A 25,967-nucleotide genomic window follows, 5' to 3' on the forward strand; every position below is an offset into this window, starting at 1 on the left:
GTCAGAACCAGCTCAGTGGCATCAAACATTTCCATTCAAGAACTTGAAGTCTAAGTTTAGCAAATTTGCTTGACAAGTGGCATTTCAAAATTAAAGTCTGAAGCAAGTCATAGTCCAGAAAATTGTCTTTAATATCTACGCTAAATAAATAACATGTATACACAAGACAAAAGCATCCCAGACATTTACCCCAGGGAAGTGTACAGAGGGTGCATCAACTACTTTAAAATCAAAAAATAAGCATCTGCATGTAAGATATCACCTTTTCCCAAGTTTATTTATTCCTCCTCCTTAAATAACTTAATATTCTATGTTGGACAAGTCAGATACAAACATATTTGTGCAAATCAACTGTAAACATGGTATGGCTTAAAAGTCATCCGTTGCTCTGCCTCACCATATGCTGCCTGACGTTAGTCATGATTCCTAGATCATCTCAACAGTGCACACAATACAAACCAAATACGCCTACTACCCCAACTAGGAATAAAGTGTTAGGATACTATTGAGCCAGCTCAATTTTGGCAAGGACAATAAACATCAATTTCATATAAGCCAAGACATAAACATGTGCAGGAGCAATCTTTTCCCTTTACACGTCTAGAGGCGTCTTGAAGGAACTTGTTGGACATTGGAGGGATATCGAGAGACAGACATAGCACACGCCACTCTCCCTAGAACACACAGGGATAACATTCATGCATATTTAAAAAGAATCACTGATGAATCCAGTCAATAATTTCTTTAAAAAGACAGAGTAAAAAAAAAATTAAATAGGACAGAGTAATCTCTGCTTTGAGAGATCACAATAAAATCAAAAGTAATTTAGATACTGCCATCATTTTTAAAAAATTAGTCATTTATACAAGTATAAAATCCAAGTTGCTTGTGCAGTAGAATCAAAATATTTCCAAGAAAGACCTATCACCTAATGATCATCCCGAGCTACAAATGTAACACGTGGATTATTTTACAAGACACTTCACTGATTGCTCACCTTATTTACATTAACACCATCATTCATCAATTACAAGTCTATAGGTTTACCTGGCAGTAGTTGGACTTTTCCGATAGGATTTTTGGGGGAACCTTTATACCAGAGCCTTTCTCTTTCTGAGTTTTTTCTAAGGACTCTGTTATTTTTCCCCAAAGAAAAGCCAGTGTTAGAATTTACATCATAATTAGTCAGGTCATCCAAGGGAACCTTAATGTGGTCATGAGGTATCACTTCCTGTTTACAAATTCTAGTAGACACATAAGAAGCATTAACTGTGTCTCGGTGCCTCTTCATCTTTGGGAAAGATTTACTAGTTAACTCCATGCTCAATTCTGAGGTCGCATTAACATTTGGCTGTTCCTGTGACGTTGATCTCTGTTCTTTAAGACCTGATGTATGACTTTTAATAGAGGAATTTCGTGACTCATTTTCTATGCACGACAGAGCGCTGTCACAGCTCACTGCTTTCACCAGAGGAGAAGCAGCATCTCCGAGACCCACTGACTTATGCCTTATAGGTTGTCTGTTATACTCCAACAAAGAATTAATCCGCCTGACAGACTGACGAACAGGGGTACGTTGAAACTTAAGAGGTGACTTAACTTTTGCTTTATTTGGCTCATTCAAAGAAAGTTTATTAAACCATTGTATGTGGTCTGAAACCTTCCCATGCTCCGTCCTGTGTACACTTTGTGAAACCGTTTTCTCACACAGGCCCCCCTGTGACTGCTGTGCTCTGACCATTCCCGTGGGCCTGAGCTCTGACATATTACATGCACTGTCCTCTACGGAGGATGAGTTAGTCACCTCCAGCCTAGAAGCCTCGTGCTCTGGTACATTTTCTTTAATCACATTCTCATCCTCTTTTAACTGAGTACTTGGCTTATCTTCTGGAGACTCTGGCTTCTGGATTTTTTGTTCATCAGCGAGGAATTCAAGCTTGCTTGGAGAAGCATTTGGGATAGCTGGACAAGCACTGCTCTCGTGGACCATCTTCATCTGAGCTGCAGAACATTTGACAGTTGCTTCCGTGCCCACTGTCTGAGTTTGGCATGGTGAGAAGTCTCTCTCAGATAAACTGTTTTCATCTTTACTAGAGTGGTATTCACAATGTTCCTTTGACTCTATCACAGTCAGATCATGAGCTTCCAAGAGCTTTCTCTCTGGGCTATATTCGACATAAGGCGCTTCATTAACTGTCACTTTCCCTGCATTAATTTCTGATGATTTCCTGTGATTTATCAACTCATGAAGATGACTCCCAGATTCAGAAAATGCTTTCTGAACTTTCACTAGCGTCTCGGTGGCCAAGTTACTTTCATCTCCAGCAGGGGTGTTTCCAGTCATGGTGCGGTTCTGCTCACCGTACACCCAGGGGGAGGCGAGTGCGCCGGGAGTAACGGGCATCTTTTCAGCCACAAGATCGGGCTCCAAGGAAGAGCGTTCCAGCTCCAGGTGTCCTACTATTGGAGATATATCACTTGCATCTGTTCCTTGGAAACTTGAATTACTGGGTCCTGTCCAAGACATCCTGTAGTTTGCTCCATCTGGCCGCTCGGGGGTTAATAAGTTTTCTTCAGACTTACTGATCTTTTGTGAACCTAAAATAAAGCAGTTGAATACTTTTACTCATTTATATTTAACCTTGCTCCAAATGTTACCCAAACACGTGACAAATAATGGCACCATAAGCATTTGATTCCAATAATTACTGATCTATACTAAGAGAAATTAGTAATATGAAAGTATAAAATATTTTCTTATTTACATCTATACACATCCTTGAATTGCCGGTGGAAATATACTACTAATTTAAGGCTTTTCATGTTCAAACCAATTTTTAATTTCTGGCAAAAATTAAACCCTAACAATATCACATAACCAACCGTACCTTTCTTTTTAAGTCTTTCACCAATATCTGGGCTAAAAAGTAGGCCTGTTTTTATAGATTCAATCCCATTTTTGAACCTTTGTTGATTTGCAAGTCGCCTACCAACATTTTCAGACCTATTGACACCAGAACATCCATTCTGTACAGAAAAGAAAAATAGAAAGTATTGGTTAACAAATAAACCTAGCTAATTCCACATATTAAAACAAAAGTTTTGTAGTTACCAAGATCTTCTATAGTTGATTAACAATAAGAGACATGTGAAACGACTTTACAACAAACACAAATATTGCTGTTGATAACTACAAGCTGATATTTTATGATCAAGATAAAAGCTCTCAGATCCATTCATTAAAACAAAACAATCAATCAAACACCAAACAAACTCTGGGGCTTACTGTGTCCCAAGGCCTTTCAAAGAGTAAAAACACAGACCCAAATCGTATTTTCAGGAGTTTATGTTCCAGAGGATACAAGCATAAGATACATAGTCAATTATACCATACAGTGAGCCATGTTACAGAGAAAGGTAAGGCGGGATAAGAAGGTTATGGTGAAGGGTGAGAGTGGAGTTTTAAATTCCAGATCAGGAGGATGAAATCGGAGGAAATCAGTGACAGTGAGAGCTACTGTTATGAGGGAGGAACCTTCCAGGCTGTGCAAAATACCAGTGCAGTCCCTGAGGCTGGAACAAGGTCAGGCTTGTTTGACAAACAGCAAGAGCAGAAGGGATAAAGCAGAGTGAGCAAGAGGTAATGCATGCCAGAAGAGGCCAAAGCGGTGGCCTGGACTAACAGACCGTCCAGTGCTTCCAGGTCACAGCAGGTACCGTGGCTTTTATTCAGGGGAAATGGGGAGTCACTGGAGAATTCCAAGGAGTAGCATGATCTAACTCGGGGTCTGAAAGAATAATTTTGGTTGCAATACTTCAGCAACAGTAGAACCAGATAGACCTGTTAGTAGGAGCTGATGGAGCTTATACAGTAATCTAAGAGAGATGACAGAATTTAGAGAATGTGGAAAAAGTAGCGCAAGCAGGACCTAGTCAGAATCTGGATACACTGTAAAAATAGAAGGTGAAGCAGGATTCCCAAGGAGATCAGAAAGGAGGCAAAATTCCTTACTGCCTGGTTTGGGGCCTGACTAGAAGAATGGAAGTTCTGAAACTGAGATGGGGACATCTGCTGGAAGCATGGTTGGATGGGGACGGGGGAACAGTACAGCAAACAAATGCATGTGTAGCAAGAGCTCTGTAGGAACAGTCTACATTTGAGACTTCTACTGGGAAAGTCCAAATCAGCAGATGCTAAGAACACACTCAAGTTGTTCAGAAGAACAGTAAGGAAGGCTTGAAGACTTAAGCAAGTATGTAAGATGGCACTTTGGGTAAAAGGAGGCAGAAAAGAGAACCCCGAGAGCTTCCTTCCCAGGGCAAAGGAACCCGAGAAGTACCCAGTGAAGGAGGAAGAAAGCGCGGGTGTGCAGTGTCCTAAGACAAAGGGCAGAGCGTGTGCCAGAGAGGCGAGCCGCCCTGTCAAAGGCTGCTGGGCGATGCAGCGCGCCAAGACTGTACTGAGCCAGCAGTCCTGCGGCACAACTCAGAAGCACGCGGCTGCTGAGCATACGACTGGTGGTTTGAGCATGAGTCAAACTAGACCTCATGATCTCTCTCCAAAAGATTACAGTTAGAAAACCCTATGGGGAAGTTCTATTCGGTCACCAAGATTTCTATATGTTGAAACTCGATTTCTTGTATCTTAACCCCATTTGGCCACTGGCTTGAACAATGCTGAGTTCCATGGTGACTTTGATGAGAACAATTCCTTCTGCTGAAAGGCTGAGTGGAATACATTTAAGCAAAGTGACAAAGAGGAACCGGGGATATCAATGCCAGTGTAAGAATTTTGCCTGTGTGATCACGAGGTGTCGATAGGATCGGGTATCAGGCAAAGAACAAAAACTCGTATCATAGTGAGTGAGGTGGAGTGCAGAGTGGAGACCCAAAGCCCATCTGTAGGCAACTGGACACCCCTTACAAAAGAGTAGCAGGGAAGAGATGAGCCAGTCAGGGTATAGTACAGCAACAAGGAAACATACAACTTTCCTCTTCCTCTCCCAACTATACTTTACAAATCTGACTAGACCAGAGGATGCACACTGGTACAGATCAGAGCTGGAAACCCCTCAGGATCAATAATGAGAGTAGTGATACCACGAGGATAAGGGAAAGGTGGGGGAGAAAAGGGAAGCCGATCACAATGATCTACATATAACCACCTCCCTGGGAGACAGAAAACAGAAAAGTGGGTAAAGGGAGACATGAGTCAGTGTAAGATATGAAAAAATAACAATTTATAAATTATCAAGGATTTGGGAAGGAGGGGGAGTGGGGAAGGGAGGGGAAAATTGAGAAGCTGATACCAAGGATTCGAGTAGAAAATGTTTTGAGGATGATGATGGCAACAAATGTAGAAATGTGCTTGACACAATGGATGGCTGGCTGGACTGTGATGAGTTAGTTGTACGAGCCCCCAATAAAATGATTTTTAAAAAAAGAATTTTGCTATAAAGGGGAGTAGAGAATGGACCAATAGCCAGGTAAAGTTGGCCCTTTTGCATAAAGTTGATATTCTTATGTCAATATAAGCACAATATTGAAATAATCTGTTTTCACCAAGGGAATGGTGAAAGGCACTTACTACATCTCTGCTGCTTTTTCCCAGGCTAAATTTCAAGCGGAGAGATCTTCGAACTTTTTCTGTACGACTGACTTTAGGTGAGAAGCAGCCTGCTTTTCCTGACTCTACCCTAAACCGGGTAGAATTACACATGTCAGTTTATTCTTATAGCAGTGCACCAGAGAAACACTTGACACATGAGATTTGAGGGAAAATCAACAGCAATTCATTTTGCTAATAATGGAAGAGAGAAATCATTTTCTAGAATTAGTTAAACTTTAAAATACCACATATGAACACAATGTACTTATACAGTGAAACCTGTGAGAGCTGAAATGTGACAGGATTGCCTTTCCCCACTAAGTTTGTTAGAAGGCAGCCTTAGCATTTCTACTGCCTTTTTAAATAAAAAACAATTTAATTTTCCTTCTCTGAAGGTTCTAGCTTTCAAAGGTTTTACTGTAAGATCTTTCCTGTCTATCATGCTTATTTAGTCATTAGACTAGATTTGCTTTAAACTAATAGAGGAATTTAAAATTATATGCAAACTAGGGATTTTAAGCAAGCAAATTAGACTAAGTTAGAAAACTTTTCAGTGAATATAGACAAGTAATTGTTTAGCTAGAAACAGGAAAAAATCATGGTTCAAATATGATTCTCTGTAAGGGGATTAATAACACATTTTATTAGACACACACACATATATACATATATAAATAAAATGATGCATCTTCACATGTAACAAGGGGAAATGATGAAATTACATAAAACCATTTTGGCAGAGCATGCTCATGAATATACTCTGCACATCTCCTGACATTCCTAGAAGTGAGTTTCAGCTCCAATCACCCATCCTCCCACATGACTGGTCAATCATATCTTCTGCTCATTTTTAAAGTCTTCTGCTTATGAGTATATAAATAATCCAGTAACGTTGCTTTAATCATAGTTATACCACAGATATAAATCATGATCATGAAGTCATGGATAGATAGGTAGCTTGGTAGTCTTCTGGTAATCAAAATAAACAACTGAAACTGTGTTTTGTTTTATTGACTTAAGCTGATATTTATCTCACACAAAGTTTCCATATGAACAGGAAATTGTGATCAGCAACGTATAATAAAACTTGACACAGTGCACTTAGGAAAACGTTAAAATAAAACATGTAACATGGGTGCTCTATGAAAACACACACACAGGCTTATAAAAGATAATTCCATTTTCCACATACGTTTTGTAGCCTCGTGTGGGGGTCCATCCAATGACAACAAAATGTTCCAGATAAATTACCTGGCAACTTTCTTCCCTGCAATTCGCTTGCTTCTCCTTTGGACTCCTCTATGAATTTGGTTTCCACTGATGGCTACGGGAGTGGGGGAACTCTGAGATGACCCTTCTGGGCTTGTATCAAAGTGAACTGTAAAACAAATCACATGTAGTAATATCACACAAACCTACTTTATTTTCAAAGTATGAACAATTAACAACAGCAATTTTTAAAATGTAAGACCTTCATGTACTTTCCCCCAATCAACCACAAAATCACATCATTTGTTCAGAAGCTTCAGGGGCCATCTAACCAAACTCAATACAACACAAAATGTATTTTTCTCCTTTCAATTGCCAATAAAAAGTCACATTAAGCATGACTTCGCAGACTTGCCTTCAGCTATTTTCCAAGTGCAAGGGTGGGTGGGCGTTGCTGCACTCTGGAGGGAGAGGGAGCACTGAGGCCAAGCAGAGGGGGCTGGTCCTATCACGTGCTCTATGACTGCTGTGAATGGGATGAGTAGACACAGGAGCGAAGGCATTTTAAAGGGGAAGACTTTCTTTTAGAAATCCAGAGATTGGAAAAACACAGAAAACAGACAGTTTGGGCTCCTACGGTCAATTCTAGTTGCTACCTGATACTGGCGTAGAGCTGCTGCTGAAGAGACTGCTTGGCAAGAGCTCAAAGTTGAAGTTGTGCCTGATGGACTTCCGTTTCTTACTTGAGAAACCGTGAGAAGCATCTTCTGGCAGTTTACGCTTAGCATTTGGCGTAAGAATCATTGGTGACACAGATGCCTGGGCTGAAAAGAAAAAAAGACGGGGAAAAAGCCTTAAGTTTAAAAAATTGTTATTTCCTCCAGACCTGACAAAATGCGAATGTTTTATATAATTTCTTCTCATACAGTTAATAGTTATCTAAAAGAGACAAGATGAGTTTATAATATCAAATACATGCTATGCAACTAAATTAACACCATGCAATTACTTAAAATGAAGTACTAAACAGAGGCAAGATTGTTAAAGCACAGTAACTTAAATCAGGTAAGACTAAAAGATGACATAACACTAAAAAAAAAAAAGGGCAAAAACTCACTGCCATCGAGTCGACTGCAATTCATAGCAACCCTACAGGGCAGGCAGAACTGCCCCTATGGGGCTCTGAGACTGTCACTCCTTTCAAAGAAAGAACTCTCTGCCATCAAGTTACGCTGGCTCATAGTGAGCCCCTGCAGGTTTCTCTGTGGGGTTGTAGCAAGCCCAGCCTTCCTCCCATGGTGCTGCTGGTCATGTGTTCGGAACTGCCAACCATGTGGATCTCACACCACCACGACACCACTACAGCGCCAGGGACCCCTGGTGGTTTCCAATCACAGATCTTGGGGTTAGCAGCCCACTGCAGAACCACCAGACAACCAGGGCTCGCTCCCACCATTGCCATCAAGTGATCACAGGAGATACACGATTAAAGAGTTAAAAAAGAATGGATCTAAGTATTGTTTGTGCTTCATCAGAATTGAGTGCCAACTTCCATTAAGTTCTTTAATATGGAAAATTTAATAAAAGATAAGTTTGTTTTTCTACTAAGGTGAATACTTTTAAGTCACAAGAAAACTATGATAAAAATTGTCTTAACAGAGGCTTAAGTGGAGAGCAAAGGTTTTGAGAATGGTGAGGGCAAAGAATGTACAAATGTGCTTTACACAATTGATGTATGTATGGATTGAGGTAAGGGTTTTATGAGCCCTAACAAAACGATTAAAAAAATTGTCTTAAACCCAAAAATGAAGTTGGGTATGCACATACTTTGTTTAGGAGTATAAAGATAGGGAATCCACCGGAGCTGTTTTTATTTGCTAAATAGTATTCAAGTTACAAGCAGGAGAAAAGCACCATTAGACTAAAAAGTAACATCAGACGAAAAGAAATTTTGAGCTAGTCTGATAGCATAGTATAACATCTCTATAGAAAATATTTGAATTTGATTAAACCAAATTAAGTTAGGTGATTATTATATGGAAATAATTTACATAAAGATATACAATACCTACCAATTCTTTCTTGCTGAGGCGTATAAGAGGGCGTTCTGTTAGATTTCAGTTTATTTAGTGCTCCACTAACAAAATCTGAAATGCAAGGCATATGTAATCAAATAATCAATCACAACTTAACATTTATCTTTCAATATCATCTATACTGTAAGTTGTGGTTTTAACATCTCACTTTACATCAGCATATACATTTTAAAGTCACTGAATATATAATTGAAAAGAAACTATTTCAAAAAAAAGAAATTCTTTCAAAATAGAAATCTAAGGGCTATGATTTTATTCCATTCTTCACTTTCAATCCCATAACCCCTCAAAGAAAGGAGAAGAGGCATAGATACGGAATGAAGTGTAGCACAAATATATATATAATAGACATAGGGTATGGGAGAGGTAACCATTGCTGATTAGGGTGAAGGGAAAACGGCAGTGAGAGAAAGCTTTACAGAGGAAGTAAAATTTGGACAGTTCTTTGAAGAATTCGAATAGCTGATAAGATCAGAAGTCAGTTCTTTGTGGATAAAATGGACAGAGCTTTGGCTAGACCGACAAAAGATGCAAATACCCAAAATAAGAAATGAAACAGACCATCCATTTTGTATTCAACAGCTAAACACTACTTACCAAAATCTCCCAACAACGTACCTACCACCAACACTATTTATCCAGGTCTGTAGTACTTACCCTAACCCCAAAACTGTTTAAATTCTTTCAGAAAACAAAGAAGAAAGGAATACTAACTAATTTATTCAATGAAGCAAACAACTCTGGTACCCATATTAGACAAAGAAACGACAAGAAAAGAAAATGATGGGCCGATATAACTTATGAAGTTAGATGTGAAAAACTTCAGCAAAATACTAGCTACTAGGTTCCAACAGCATATTAAAAGTCATACATCATGGCCAAGTGGGGTTTATTCCAGGAATGCAAGGATGGTCCAACATTAGGAAATTAACTAACATTAAGAAATTCTATTATCCTATCATTCCATTTGTGCATGAACTCTTTGAAACCCCTCCATGTGGTCAAATGATTGTTAACAGGGGTGGTACAGTAAGTCTTTTTAATAGGGAAAAGAACCTCTTCAATAGTGTGGTGTGAAAGTTGGTTGCGCATGTAGAAAAATGAAACCAGATCCATGCGTCCCACTACACACACAAAACAAATCCTGAATTCATTAAGAATCCAGATGTGTCAATTTTAGCTTTAATCAATGCTGTCGGGCTGTATAGTAGGAAAAGCACATACAGCGAAAGACTAAACACATGGAACCTCATAAAAATTAAAAACCTTTCTTTACCAAAGACTACCCAAAAAAGTGAAAAGATAAGCTACTAGGGTGAGGAGAACATCTTTGGAAACCATGTACCTAACAAGAATCTAACAACCAAATGAAATATAAACCAACAAAAAGACAAACAAAAAACAGGTAAAGGAGTTGACTAAACATTTCACCCAAGAAGGCATTTAAATGGGCACCAAACACATAAAAGGTGCTCAGTGTCATCAGAACCGTGCAAATCCAAACCCCCATGAAATTCCATACACTAGGAGGGCTGCAATGAATAATAAGGGGAAAAAAACAATGTTAGTGTGAAGTAGGGAAACTGGAACCCAAAAGGCACAGCCAGCTCAGGAGTATGGTGTTCACTCCTAGGTACACACCCAAGACTTGAAAGCAGAGACTCAAAGACGCTTGCATACCAATGTTCACTGCAGCACTATTTACAACAGCTCACAGCTGCAAACCTAAATGCCCACCAGTAAATGAGCACATAAGCACTATGTGATACAAAGGGGCTTCAAAAAGCTCATGAAAACTGTAATCCAAAGGTAAGAGAATTATTCCTTTTCTTTCACAGCAATGTCTCCAGGACTACAATAACGGAACTCCACATTTAAAGACCTCTCATACCAATGATGAAGTACTACTTTGCCACTAGGAGAAATCAAGGCTTATATGCTACAGTACGGATGGAGTTTGAAGACATTACCCGGAGTGAAGCCAATTAGAAAAGGCAAGAGGAGACAAATAAATGTATACAGACCCAAGTTTAATAGCTGTTACCAGAAGAAAGCAGGAGTGATGGAAAAATCTCATTAGATGAGGGTAGGGGTACAGTCAATGTGTGTAATTGCTGTCAGTAACCTGCAAAGGTTGTATGATACATTTAAAACAGTGATAAGAAAAAAGTAAGTGGTGGGTTTGGAGGTTTTGGGTTTCACGGGACAGCATAGGTCCCTGGTGTAACACGGTGCTTAGAGATTCTGATTTCTCAGTTTATTGTGTAGTGCCTGGTGTTGGAAAAGCTGGTATGCAGCCACTCAAGGAACAATAAATGGTGTCTATTCACCTGGCCACGTGCAGTCGGGAATGTGGCTCATGGCTGCAGAACCGCCTGCCCGGCCACCAGACTAGAACTGGATGGTGTCCAGCTGCCACTAAGTATTCCAATCCCATTCTAGAGAAGACACTGCTCAAAATGGGCTAATGGAATAGAACAGAATTTCAAATTCTCATAGACTTCCTGGTGCCTTGGTGGCTGGATGAGCTCTAGAAATTATTTTCCTGAATAATCTTTAAAACTTACAAACAATTTCTTGAGGTGATCTTAAAGCCAAATAATAATAGTTAAAATTAAGCTTAACTAGAAAAAGGTCAGCTTTGAGCTCTTTTAAAAACTATCTGTATGGGATTAAATTGACAATAGCACCTCAAAAAGTCTATAGGAACCTTGGGGGACGGGGGTGGTGGTGTGAATTTGTGTTAAGGAAGGAGGGACAACTGGAAAAGGAGAATTAGAATGGTTGCATACTAAAAGAATGTACGGAGGCAAACCAACAGTCCTTGCACTAACTATAAGCTTTTCTTTCTTTTTGTGTTTTGTCATTGGTTTGTTGTTTTATTTTGTTGCTTGGTTTTGCTCTGTCTTCTTTTTGTGCATGTTATTATCTCACCAAGTCTGTCTAAAAAAGATAGGCTGGATGAACAATCTGGAGGAGAAAACAACGGGACTGGCAGTTCCCGGGGGACATGGGAGAGGGGAAGGCAGGGGGAAAGGAAGTGGTGTTAACAAACTCAGGGAAGAGGGAACAACAAGTGATCTAAATCAGTGGTGAGGAGGGTGTAGGAGGCCTGGTAGGGCGTGATCAAGGGTAATGTAACAAGAGGAATTACTGGAACCCAAATGAAGACTGAGCATGATAGTGAGACAAGAGAAAAGTCAAAGGAAATAGAGGAAACAGCTAGGAGACAAAGGGTATTTATAGAGGTCTAAATAAAGGCATGTACATATGTATATTTATTTATATATGAGGATGGGGAAATAGACCTATGTGCATATATTTATAGGTTTAGTAATAACGTAGCAGATAGACATTGGGCCTACACTCAAGTACACCCTCAATGCAAGAATACTTTGTTCTATTAAACTGGCATTCTATGATGCTTACTTTCCCGGTACAATTACTGAAGACAAAGTGAGTGCATAAGCAAATGTAGTGAAGAAAGCTGATAAGCATCGATAGGAAACACAGGGAATCCAGGGTGGATGATCCCTCCAGGACCAGTGGTGTGAGTGGCGATACTGGGAGGGTGGAGAGAGGGTGGGTGGGAAAGGGGGAACCGATTACAAGGGTCTACATGTGACCTCCTACCTGGGGGACGGAAAACAGAAGAGCGGGTAGGGGAGACATCAGACAGGGAAAGATATGAGAAAATAACAATTTATAAATTATCAAGGGTTCATGAGGGAGGAGGAAGCAGGGAGGAAGGGGAAAAATAAGGAGCTGATGCCAGGGGCTTAGGTGGAGAGCAAATGTTTTGAGAATGATAAGGGTAATGAATGTACAAATGTGCTTTACACAATTGATGTATGTATGGATTGTGGTATTTGAGCCCCAATAAAATTATTTTTAAAAAAAGAATGTAAGGAAACTGCTGGATTCGTGTACTCTTCCCACCAGCCACTCCTCAGAAACAGGTTGAAGCTTTCTACTCCAGAAAAGTTATGTCTCCCTGAGAGAGCCACAGTCAGCCAGAGCACCAAACTGCCCCAAGGCCAAAGTCACTAAGTGGTGGAGCCATTGAAAGGACAATCATGGTGAAAAAGAAACACTACAAGCCTTTCTTTAGTGTGTGTGTGTGTGTGTGTATATATATATATATGTGTGTGTGTGTGTGTGTGTGTGTGTGTGTGAGTGTGTGTGTGTGTATGACAGCCTCAGACACTCACAGGGGAAGTTCCACCGTGTGAAAAAGAAACACTGCAAGCCTTTCTTTAGTGTGTGTGTGTGTGTGTGTGTGTGTGTGTGTATTTGTGTTACAGCCTCAGACACTCGCAGGGGAAGTTCCACCGTGTTCTGTAGGGTCACTATGAGGCTGTGAGGTTTTTTTGAGCTGTGTATGTAACCAACGTTGTTTCAAATGATGGGGAAAGAGTGTTAGGATTTAAAGTGCTTTAAAGCCTGAGTGTCTAGATAATGTGGTCCTATTAATAGAAAGTATAATTCAAAAAGCAAAGATTTAGGATCACTAAGATTTTGAGTTTAAAGTGCTAAATTGAAGATGTTCATTGTGTACGTGGTTGTAAAAGGGAACCTACCGTATATACTCAAGTATAAGCTGACCCAAATATCAGCCGAGGCACCTAATTCTTACCACAAACTGCATAAAAAATGTGAAAAACTTGGCTTATACACGAGTATATAGGGTACTTCAAACCCTGATCTTATACTTGACTTTTTGCGATATTTTCCTGACCGACTCTTCTTACTCCATGTCTCAATTCTTCCAAGCAGACTCATTATTGCATTATTCCTCTCGTCAAAAACCATCCATGAATCACCAGTATCCAACTTAAAATCCCCAGTCTTTACCATGGCTCATGGCATACAATCCTCCTTCTTTCCACGGGCTCTTCACTCAAGTCAGACGGCCCAGACAGATATAGACGGCTTCCTCCCACACAGGACCTTCGACCACAGCATCCTTCCCAGCCTGATACCAACACTGTGAGCCACACCCACTTCCCCAGATTCTACCCATTCTTCAGGCAGGCTTTAAGTGCAACCCTAATGACAACCCTTGAACACATGTGATGCTTGTGTTAATGACGTAACATTCATTGTTAGACTGCATTGTCATTTTTAAGTGCAAGCATGACATGTCTTTATAGCTATACTGTAAGCACCCACAAGACATGCACCATGGAGTATACTTCGTTACATTCAAACCCATTTTAACATAAGGTTTTATATGAAGGTATTTTAGATCTTAGATAAAACATGTCTCCGTAAGATAGACTGCCACTTACCTCCTACACTTTGCCTTCGCTTTCTCTTACACTCACCCGGAGATTCATATTCACCTTCTTCAAAGCCTTCTAGTGATGGAGCAGCACAGAGACCATCAATACCCAACATAGCTGGTACCTTTTCCAGGATGAAATCTGGTACATGTCCTAAACGAAAATGTTTATAAGAAGCACAATTATCTTTTCTACCTCCCCAAAATGCTTAATACATACTAGCATTTTTAAACAATTATCTTCATGTTAACATGGAAGAAGCTGGCACCTCCCTCATGTAAGTGAATCCTGTCACTCAATAATAGTGCAATGACAACTTACCAATATCTGATGCACAGTCAATAAAAGTCTGTACCACCGCAGCCTGTAATCGGAGCCTTTTTTCTGTGTTAGCAGACATCTTCTCATGTCCCTCACTTGTCTGAAGGAGGTTTGGTGCAAATATTACTGCAAGATTGATGCTATCCATCTTATTCTCACTGGATCTTAAGAAAGAGGAAGATTTTATAAGATGAGGCCAAAGATGAAAGCAGAGTTAAAGTCATGTATTCAGCACGTTTTTATGAATTTGTATTCTATCAGTCATACAAGGGGCTTCAAAAGGTTCAGGGAAAAATTCCACTAGTGACACAAGTCAAAGTACAGGAACCTCATGATTGGCTGAACCAGAACTACACAAGCTTCTGTGTGTTTACGAATGTATCACAAAACTATAAAAGTCATACTTTGCTTTTCTGTATAAAATTGAACATATTTATCTGATTTTCAAGCCCATGTTTAGAGGCCTGGAGACTCTCTTAACATTAGAGAGAAGTGAAAAATAGAGGCGAGGAAGGGAGTAGGTAGGGTAAGGCACATTGAAAAAGCAAAATATATTTTAAAACCAGTAATCTAAAGACTTCCAGGGGACAAAGAATCCTCCTAATGGCAATAAGCCAGGAAAGCACTCATAATGGCAACTCTAAGCTGACAAGGGAATATGAAATCATTTAGTACACAGCTTTAAAGACCAGGGAGGGTAAGGAGCCCAGGAAGGGACAATGGTGCAATGGCGAAGCACTTGGCTGCCAACACAAAGATGAGCAATTCAACTCAGCCAGTGGTTCCACGGGACAAAGAAACCATGAGGCAGTTCTACTCGGCCACATGGGGCACTTGGAGTCAAAGATGACTCAATGACGAAAAAATAACCTTGTAGAAAATCTATCCCAAAGAAAATTTTACTTCAGGGTAAATCCTTATTTGGTTGGTTAAAATTAAACTACTATGTGGTAGGACTTTAAACAATTCACTTACCTGAGGGAAACATTTCTGAGAAAGTTGAAGAAGTATCTCAGTATGTCAATCGTATGGTCAGCCATGAGACAGGAGAGCAACACTGTAGCTTTAGTCTTCTCCTCCGCTCCTAACTGTTGAGCTTTGAAAAGGGCTTCATGCAAATTAGCTGGGAGAACTGGCTCTGGCAACTCCCTAAAAAACTGCTTAAGAAGTCCTGCAATGTCACAAGGTGGTGCAGAAGCCAAGCCGCTTTCCCCATGATCCAGTTTATTCTGAAATAAATGCAATAATCTTGAGCAAATTTTCAGCTTAAGAGTCTATTACAATTTAAAACCTTTCTTACAGAGCTTCCTTTAATAAAAAAATCTCTCAGCTCTTGTTTTAGTACATAACACTCCTTGGCAGGGGCTCTCTGAATGGCACACATGATGAAGTGGCGATCTAGCCAAAAAGTGCCTCAGAAGTTGGGCCTGGCCACCTTCACTTGAAGGATCACAGCCTTGACAAGTCGCAGAGCAGTTCTGCTCCACGCAGGGGTCGCCCACCAAGAGCAGGCATCAACAGCAGTGTTGTAACAACAGTGCAGCCTTTTCTTCTGGGTTTTTTCTTTTTTACAACCTTTTCTTGGAAATTGTAGCATTTGTTTCATTTCACATAATAGAAATGGGGTATATAATTTGAAAGCATTCTGGAAACTTTCAGTTAGTTATTCGTACAATTGTTCTAAATATTTCAATCACAAAATTACAATCAGAGGATGTTACAAAAGAAAATTATCATTAAAAATGCATTTACCTTTAGTGCTCTTAGACGAATAACAGATCCTGATTTCCTAAAAAGTCCTTCCGTATGGACATGCGCTTCTAACGTTGTACAAGCATCGACAAGAAAGCTGAAAGGGAGAAATCTCTTCAGCTGACCAGAAACCTGTCTTACCAAGCCCTACAACTTAGCAATCTTCCTGCCCAAGTGTACAAGCAGCCCAGTAACCTGGGCTCTCACTTATCAACATGGTTACATTCCAAAGACCAGGCCATTATGGGAAAATCGGCATTATACGAGAATGAAGGATGACAACACATCACTTAAACAATTCCCAATTACTTTATAACTGCCAGACCACTGAGAACCATGGTCTAAACCAGCTGACATGTAACCTAACATCACAGCCAGAGTGAATCTCTCCTTGCACGCTGGTGTTGGTTACTGACAGACAAGTCATTAATGCACAAACTGTAGGAGAGTTGACTTTTTATTACTGTTGTAAATGCACGATGTCAGCTGAAGTGATAGTAGACAGTGAGAATGGTGTACTGGCTCTCCTTCCAGAACCTTTAATGTCACAAATGGTCAAGATTTGGGGTGAAAGGTTACCGCCTCCAAGGCCTCTTCCCCGCCCACCCCCACCTTCATGCAACTTCAATGAGCTCTTCAATGTAATTTATATCTCTTCTGCATTGTTCTTCAGAGTACTAGATTTGTTTATTTACTGCCTCCACACTTCATAATTACGCCGCCTCAACTGTCTCCTAGAATGTTATCCGTCTTATTCTAAGGAGTCCCTGACTTGAATGGTCAACAAGCTCTGCTGATAACAGAGCTTACCCAAAAGCACCGTGGAAGGAAGGCTTGGCGATCTACTTCCAGAAAAAAAGCTGCCATGAAAACTCCATGGAGCACGGCCTTATCTGACACACAGAGCTGTCGCTGAGTCAGACTCTGCACCCACAGGGCAAATGGGAGAAAGACCTCCTAACGGGACAAGGTGTTGGGACAAGGTCTTTAATACATGCTTCTGATGACATGCCAATTAAAGTGTAGGTTATCTTCAGCCCAGGATTAACAGCAGAGTTCGACAACAATAAAAAGACACAAAATAAATGCTGGCAAGGGTTCAGAGTGACTGAAACTCACAAACACTGCTGGTCATGAAAAGGAGACTGTTATGCTGAGTTCATCACAAAAGGTCAAATAGTGTGAGAATATTATAAAAGAAAACAAAAACAGATTTTCACACTAAAAAAACATTCTTTGGTGGTTACCAGGGATGGGAGGGGAAGAGAGGGAGGCAGCCTTTCACGGGGGTTGCCTGATTCATAACAGTAGCAAAATTACAATTATTAAGTAGCAATGACAGTCATTTTCTGGTTGGGGGCTCACCACATTAGGAAGTGTACAAAAGGGCCGCGGCATTAGGAAGGTTGAGAACCATCGGGCTAGAGGATCAAAGTGATAACCCGAGGCAGGGAAGGCAATACACCTTATGAGTGAGGACAGGAAAAAAAATCGATAGCAGCAAGGAAAAACTCTCAAGCCAAAGGCCCAGAGGAAGGTTGTGGATAGTGGTGGAAATGTGGACTAGAACTCATGAGACCAGTCTTGCTGGCTGGATGGAGACCGGGGGGATCTCTGGGTTTGTGGCCTGTGGTCCCCCTTCAATTCTGGAAATGGTTAGAATAATCAGCCCTTTATAATCAGTGGGGCAGTATGTGCGTAGGGGATAAGGTTCAGAGGACTGGGGTGTAGGGAGAGGCAGAACCACGGGGATGTGGAATGGGTGACATTGCACTGTGAGAAGATTGCATCAGATAGGTTGGAGCAGGATGCTCCAAGAATTTTTTAATGTAAAACTAATTATTTTCTCTGTGGACTTCCAACAAATTCACCATAAAGTTTCTTTTTCAAAAAAGACCGCAGCCATTTTAAGTTGTCTGAAACCCTTATGGTTGCCCTGAGTCAGAGTTGTTTGATGACAATGTTGCCACAAACCCTCAACTTGCAAAAAAAAAAAAAACCTCAACCATCTGCAGAATGCTGTAAAACAAGCTGTGCCTGAACTCTAAGGTCAAGGGTCCAATAGTGCTGTCACTGTGATGACAGACCATTCCAGATCTTCATCACCCAGTTTGGTAGCCAGTAGCCTCTCAGGTGAAAGAGCCCTTTTGGCACTGGGAATTACCATATATATTCGTGTATAAGCTGAGTTTTTCAGCACAAAAAAATGTGCTGAAAAACTGGGGTCCCTTTTATACACGGGTCAGTGGCATGAATGGATGTCATCTGGTCAAGCCCGACTAAACAAAAGGAGGAAATCTCATGAAACCTGACATAGTGGGTTCGAGATGCATGGGAAGACATTCCAGAAGACATGGTGCAACGTGCCTTCCAGAAATGTGGTATTAGTACTGCTATGGATGGCAGTGAAGACTGCGCTTTGTATGAAAGTGACAGCAGAGAAGGTGATGACGGCGATCTCCGTGAGGACAGCGTCTATGATGACCTCACACCAGCTGAAGCTCTGCATTGGGATAAGGATGATGATGAGGAATTTTGAAGTAACTCTTTACATTTTAGCTTGGTTGCCGATTGAGCTGAGGGAATACTCTCAAGATATCATTGTTGACACCTTATTGTTTCTGTTGAACCTATTTCCCTCTTACTGTGCTAATGTTAAATGACTTGTCCTTTTATTGATGTTTTTATTTAAAAATAAATACTTAAATACATTACCCCACTGATGTCTCAATTTTTAGTAATTTTATTTTCATTTGTTTTGATTATTCAAACTCACCAATAGCTTCTGCATTTTCCACCCTAGGCTTATGCTTGAGTCAATCAGTTTTTCTGGTTCCCCAGGTAATTAGGTACCTTGGCTTATACTCATGTTGGCTTATATTAGAGTATATACCGTAGGCGATAGACTGTTCACCACAAAATCCAAAGTGCAAACCCATAAGCAGCTCCTCAGAAGATGAGCCTGCTTGCGCCCTCAAAGATTTAATCTTTTAATGGGGACGCTGCAAGATGGAATCATCTCCTTGGGGGTGGGGCTTTGGTCTGACTTAGCCGTGAGGGAAGGAGGCCTGCTGGAGCAGCAGGAAGCACTCGGCAGCTGGCCGCAGGGCTGGTTTAAACCGACCAGCAGCCGCAAAGGAAGTAGCCCTGGTGATCCACTCAGTAAGGACTACAGCCTAGAAAATGGTGGTTTTGTCACCTTTTTGTCCTACATGGGTTGCCAAGGGTTGGATGGCAACTAACAAGACTTAGCAGTCATCTTGTGCTGCTGGGTATGGTACCATCAGGTCAGTTTCAACCCATAGCAACCTCACGAGCGACAGAAATACTGCCTAGTCTTGGACCATCTTCACAATCATTGTGTTTGCTGTACTGTTGCAGCCACCACATCAGTGTATCTCAATGAGGGTCTTTTCTCATCACATGACCAAAGTGATGCTACTGTTGTTAGGTGCCCTCTGGTAGGTTCCAACCCAAAGCGATGCTAATCACAGCAGAATGAGAAGCTGCCCGGTCCTGCGTCACCTTCACAATTGTCCCTATGCCTGAGCCCAGTGTCCAAAGCACCCGAGAGAATGCCTCAATTTTAAGGAGCAGCCTGGTATCACTTTGCATCTCATTGGCTTCCCCCATACACGGGCCCAGCTGCACCGTATGCATTGCAAGTACATTGGCAAATTAAAAGTAGATACCCATATGGCCATCAAACTCCACTTAGTAAATTCAAGTTCTGGATTAAGAATTCAAGACAGCACCATCAGAGAGCATTAAAGCAGCAGCAGCAGGTCTCCTTTGATGGGGCCCTGACACATCGCCATGAAGCTGACCTTCCTCGGGGACACTACTCGAGGGGAAAAGGCTAGACATGGGGTGAGGTGACAAAGCAGTGGGACCAGGACACTCATTCAGAGGGTTAGAACTGTATGAGCCCTTCAGTAGTGTTGGCAGTAGAAGCTTACATCGATTCCCATGGTCTGTGTAAAAGCAGAATTAATTTTTCTGTTGTGGGGTTGGTTTTAAGTTTTGCAGGGTAGGCTCTTGTAACTTTGTTGTGATTTAGGTGAAGGTTTACTGAGTAGACGATCAGTTTACAATTTATACATTGTTTCAACTCATCCATTTTAATCCCCTCGATGTATTTCCTCCCAGTGTCTCCAGTTTCCATTTCTCTTTATCTCCTACTCCCTTACTGATCTTAAATGGTTGGGCATTCTAACATGGGGGTGAGACCTGCAGGGTGAGTGGGTTCTTTTTCACTCAGCAGTTTACAGTGTTTCATGACACTGGTTGCTGTCCCCTCAATGTGATACCACTCTTCCTAATGCCCTGTTGGTCACCCACTTGCTGGGTTGTTTCCGGACACGTACCACCCTTTCAGTCTCCTATGTGGACTGTTCTGAGGAGTGTGTCCCTAATGAGTGTTACTGTCCACTGGCCTGTCGACCTTTTGGCTGAAAGGTCATCCCTGGTGTGGTTCAATTCCACTTCTGGGGGCTGTTATCACCAATAAATATTTTCAGTTTTTAAAAACTTCTCGTTGAAAGTTTATATAAAGGAAAATGGTTTTCTTTTGTGACATGTTTCACTCCCCACAAGAACACTCTTTCCGCTTCCTCCCTGGGTTTCCTGTTCCCCATCATCCTTTCCTGCCTTCTGAGCTTTATCCCTGAACAAATGCTAAGCTTTTGATCAAACTTGGCCTTTTTGCTGATTATTCAATGTCCACTGGAGAATCATTACAGATTAGCTAGCGTTGGCTAGCAGGAAAGCCTAGTGCCGGAAAACAGAAAGGCCAGCACTAAATGGTGGTAAGGTCAAGAGAAGTGCTGCTGAATTCATATGCTTCCAGACCAATAGGCAGTCTCTAGTGAGTGGGAAAGGTGACCCAGTGGTGTCCGGGGTTACAGGCAGGGCTGTTAGCCACAAGGTCTGTGGCTACAGCTCCACAGGAGAAAGACGGGAGGCTTTCCATTTGTTGAAAGATTTAAAGTCTAGTAAACCCAAAGGGACAGTTCTACTAGGGTTAGCGTGAGTCACAAATGAATTTTAAAATTTTTTCAATTTAAATTGAATTTTTAAAATTTTTAGCAAATCAAAGATGTTCACACTTCCTGTCATAGATTGAATTGTAGCTCCCTAAATATGGATACGGATCCATGGGGGTCTGGTGGTTTATGTGTTGGACTTCAAACCACAAGGTCAGCAGTTCAAGTCTCTCCACAGGAGAAAGTTGCTCCAGTAAAGATTTACAGTTTTGCAAACCCCAAAGAGCAGCCCTAGCCTGTACCTACAGTGTCACGATCAGTCAAAATCGACTCAGTATCAATGAGGTTGGTTTTTAATGGGAAAGCGTGTCAAATTGGCCAGACTATGCTTCTCAGTTACGTAATTATTTAATATGGCAGTTACAAAATGATGTGATTGGATGTGATCAGCTACTCAATTGAAAGGGGATTCAGATGGGGTATAACATCCTTACTTGATTGAGCTCATGTAAGGAAAATTTCTTTGACCTGTGGTTTTTGCCATCTTTTATCTTACAGGAGATAAAACGAGACATAAGTAGAGGAAGGACCTCCTACCACCAAGAAAAGAGAGCCAGGAGTGGAGCAATTCTTTCGACCCAGGTCCTTGTGCTGAGAAACTCCTAGGCCCAAGAGAAAACAAGGACCTTCCTTCCCCAGAGCTGATCAAGAAATAGTTCCCCTAGAACTGGTTCCCAGAACTCAGCCTTCTACTTTTCTAACCTGTAGGAGAATAAATCTGTTTGTTAAAGTCATAAACATATAAATAAAGAGTAGGTTATCACACGGGGTGAGATAAATTAAACCTTATGTTAGATGAGCAAAGAATCAGATAATATTAAAAAGGGAATAAGATAGCATGAGTTTTTTTAATGAATTTTTAAGGTATTGTTAAGTCACTTTGCTAGTAATTTGATACAATCACTCCAAAAATGTAACAAAAAAGCTAGAGTTAAATTATTTACTTTCACAAATACTTTAGTTTCTTAGCTTAAATGTTCCTCTATCTAAAGTTTCTACAAAAATTTAACAATACATATTATTGGGTTTTAGAAACCTTAATATGGTAAAAATTTATCTAAAAAAATAATAGATTTAATAGAAAATAACCAGCTTAACATTTCTATATTTCCAATCATTGCATCCTTAGAATGAGTAAAAATTACCAAGTTATACTGATATGTAAAACTAAACAAAGTCATTTTAAAACAATATGTGTATGTGCTGTAATCACTTGCTAGCTTGAAACGTGTGAATATGAATCAATTATTTCTAAAACCAATTTGAAATATTTTATTCTTCCTTCCACACTCTGCTCACCTTGGAATGTGTCCATATTCTGGTACAATAGAATGGGGCAATGTATTAAAAGGCACTCCAAATACTTTACCCTAAAATGGGAAAATTCAGTTACTTTAAGACAAATAAATATTAGGCATAAGCTTTCTTAAACATTAGGCAAATTAAAACCCAGGAAACCATATATATGTATTTATATATGTGCATATATATCAGAAATAAACTACCAGCCAAAACAATTAAAAACCTAAGTACAAAAGAACAAAACACTGGCTGCTTCTTCTATCCCATCTTCACTGTGGTTCTTGTGTTGAGCTCACTGTTGCAGCGGCCCTGTCGATCCATTGTGTGGAGAGTCTTCCTTTTTGTCAATGCCCTTCCACTTTACCAGCCATGTTGTCCTCTTCCTGAGACAGGTCTCCTGACAACGTGCCCAAAGTCCATGATACAAAATTCCATCACCTTTGCTTCCAAGGAGCATTCTGGCTCTACTTCTGCGTGGTAGCCCATGGTACTTTCAATATTCTTTGCCAGCACCACAATTTGGCTATGGCCCTTCTAGCCAGAATCCCTTCTGTGAAGTACCAATTCTAGCCTTGATGCTAGTGGTTATACTGCTGTTTTGGAGGGCATTCTGTTATGCTAATGGACAGGATTGAGGTGGAAGTATCTGGAGTCTCCGCCTTACTGAAGGGAGTGACTCAAGCTTCCTGAGGGTCCGCATGGTCTGCAGAAGGAAAAGCCACACCTCCATCAAAGGCAGTCATTTTGTGATGGCTTCTCCCAGACTGAGCATTCCCAGAAGCAGGAAGACCTGCTGTTCCATTTGGCACATTTTGGGCGTCTGGCTCTGGAAAACTCTAAGCAGCCATACTTAGTTGTTATGAAAATGGGTTGCATGGGTTGCTATCAGCCCAAATCAACCAAAAAGTCCCTGACCACCCTCGTAAGCCAGAGCACAACTAACTACTCCTTAGGGTTTCCGAGGCTGTCAATCTTAATGGCAGCAGACTGGCACCTTTCTCCTGTGGAGCGGGTAATGGGTTTGAATAGAACTTTCTAATTCTTAGCCTATTGCACCACTAGGGCGCCTCAACTTAGATAGCAAGATTATCAGAATGCAGACCGCAAGAATCATTCGTTGAACAAGCTGCATGTGGCAGGCACAGAACTAGCCCTAGCTACAGATGGCACTGTTTTTAAATCCCCTAAACAAGCCAAGGAGATACTACTATTCCCTGTTTATAAACGAGGAAACCACGGCTTACAAAAACTTAACTAGACCTCAAGTCTGATAGATGTCCAGCAAAATTCAGACACAGGGGTATCAGAATTTAAAGGGGTCAGTTTTTCTTACAAAGAAGTTAGAAGTCCATGTACACAAAATGTTCATATACTCACAAAAACCTGCTAGATTTGTGATCTTATACACTTTTAGAATCCAAAGACCTCGTACTTTAAAATTATAAATATACATGCTGTCACTAGGTGGCAAACAGAAAACAATTTCTCCAGAATTTATATTAAGAGGTATACAAATTATTGCTACTTTTCTTCTCAAAGGACCCCTGGTGGCTAGTGATAATGTACACAAGGGTAGCGCTTGGAAAACGCCAGCCACCCCACAAAGATGGGGCTTTCTACTCCCATAGAGTCCTCTAAGTAATAGGCATCTATTTCAAATCTAATATATTTTAAACAAAATTCTTTATATCCACTAACTGTATTTTTCACAAAGGAAATTCCTGACTATGTGGTGGGGCTATTCAAATCGCATACAAGATCTCCAGACTTGGGCCAACCAGACATTCATTAACAGCCTTTCGATCATTTTTATTAGGGCGTCTCATTTTGAAAAATAATGTTACATCTCAAATGTATGACAAGGCCGAACAGCAAGCTTGTTTTCCCAGGTTGGTGAGACAGTGGTATTACTGGATGCTTATTTCTAATGATCTATTAGGCTTCATCTACTGATATAGAAAAGGAACTGACCCGCTGACCGTACTAGAAGACTTACTTTCAAACAGAGGGATGCTGGGTAAATTTAGCTTCACTACCACGTGATTGAAAAAAATAGAAAGTTCAAAATACAGTAAACAGGCTCTTTGGAGCCCGTGGCTCAGTGGGCATCTAATCCAAAAGTCGGAGGTTCACCAGCCACTCCTGGAGATGAAAGATGAAGCTCTCTGCTCCTTTACAAGCTCTTTGACCTTCTACCAATGACCGAACAATTCGGGAAAATATAAAAAGCATCTTTTTACATTTCAGCAATTGACCATCTGGATTAAATTACACACCTAAATCGACTTCACGTCCTCTTTTGGATGCTCGCAGAATGAACATTAGCAAGACCTGGTAACCAGTACAGGGCACATCCCCCTTTTTACCCAAAAACCCTTCCCCGGGACTCACCCCCGTTTCCGCGGCGGCTGTTTCCTGTCTCCGGCGATCGCAGGGCCCACGGCCACCCTTGACCTTAATGCCATAGGCAGCCCGGAGATGCTGCAGCACGGCCAACCTTACCAATCTCGGATCCCACATCCCGGACACCTCTCTCCCCCTCGGAGACGGGATCCGGGACTTAATCCTTCTTTGCCAGCAAGTATTCCAACTTCCAAACACCTTCAGGCTTCCGCTCGGCACAGTCGCCTTCGGGGCACGTCCGGACGTCTTCCGGCCCTGGCCCCCGGGCCCCGGCCGGTCCACGGCTCTTTTCCCGATCCTCGGCTCACTTACACTGACCCTCTTCCCCTGGCCCTTCGATCCGGCCACGCTTCCCCCTCCCTTCACTTCCCCCGACTTTCCTTCCGGTCACCGACCCTTCCTGTCACTAACAGCCCTCACTTCGCTCTCCCGGAATCCTTCCCGACACTTCCGAAGAACCCGCTTCACGTCGCCAGCTGCACTTGGCCGCCGGTCAAGCAGCCCTGTCTCCTTCCCCTCCGACCTGGGCCGGCTCAGCGGGACGGTTCGCCTCCGCGTCCCCTAACGGCCCCGCCCCGCCCCGCCCCAGCCCCCGGACCAGCCGCCGCGCAGGGCCTTTGCCAGTCCCGGTGCCCGCCGGGCTGGCCGCCGCCGTGCCCGTCTCACAGGCCGCGCCGTCCCTCCTCCGCCAGGCGCCCTCCGAGCCCCGGCCGGCCCATGCCGACGCGCTCACGGAAGCCGAGCCGCGGCCCCGGCCCACTCTCGGAGCCGCCGCGGCCGCGCGCCCGCAGCTCGGGAAGACGCTCGAAAGGGAGCGCCGAGTGGCGCTCCGCGCTCTGATTGGCCCGCTCTTCTTTTCAAATTCAGGACCCCGAGGGTGGCCCGAGGCTGCCTGTCGAGAGAGCCGCGAACCGAGAGGAAAGCGCTCTGTCTGGCAGGCAACCCT

General features: G+C 41.8%; 1 protein-coding gene across 2 annotated transcripts; it reads right to left on the minus strand.

Annotated features, from left to right (window-relative positions):
* Nucleotides 1-110: 110 nt before the first annotated feature.
* Nucleotides 111-25,609, minus strand: ARHGAP11A (Rho GTPase activating protein 11A). Of its 2 annotated transcripts, XM_075532041.1 has the most exons (12): nt 25,010-25,605; nt 22,616-22,686; nt 16,272-16,368; nt 15,495-15,748; nt 14,520-14,683; nt 14,205-14,351; nt 8,890-8,964; nt 7,474-7,641; nt 6,860-6,986; nt 5,588-5,696; nt 2,889-3,027; nt 111-2,598 (listed from the first exon to the last, which is right to left on the minus strand). In XM_075532041.1, the coding sequence occupies exons 1-12, from the start codon at nt 25,136-25,138 to the stop codon at nt 1,028-1,030; spliced, it is 3,051 nt and encodes a 1,016-aa protein (XP_075388156.1). In that variant the 5' UTR covers nt 25,139-25,605; the 3' UTR covers nt 111-1,027. The 2 variants fall into 2 exon arrangements, with proteins under 2 accessions (XP_075388156.1, XP_075388157.1); XM_075532042.1 differs by lacking the exons at nt 111-2,598; nt 2,889-3,027; nt 5,588-5,696; nt 6,860-6,986 and adding an exon at nt 7,014-7,343 and having other exon boundaries at nt 25,010-25,609.
* Between the last annotated feature and the right edge of the window lie 358 nt (nt 25,610-25,967).

Source organism: Tenrec ecaudatus, chromosome 14, assembly GCF_050624435.1.
Source record: "Tenrec ecaudatus isolate mTenEca1 chromosome 14, mTenEca1.hap1, whole genome shotgun sequence".
In the NCBI taxonomy this organism is placed as follows: domain Eukaryota; kingdom Metazoa; phylum Chordata; class Mammalia; order Afrosoricida; family Tenrecidae; genus Tenrec; species Tenrec ecaudatus.

Excerpts from the sequence above, each read along its gene's own strand:
- ARHGAP11A (XM_075532041.1), bottom strand. The coding sequence starts at position 25,138 with ATGTGGGATCCGAGATTGGTAAGGTTGGCCGTGCTGCAGCATCTCCGG. Across the intron at positions 14,352-14,519 it reads TGACTGTGCATCAGATATTG|GACATGTACCAGATTTCATC; the intron begins GTAAGTTGTCAT and ends ATTTTCGTTTAG. Across the intron at positions 5,697-6,859 it reads GCAGGGAAGAAAGTTGCCAG|GGTAGAGTCAGGAAAAGCAG; the intron begins GTAATTTATCTG and ends TACCCGGTTTAG.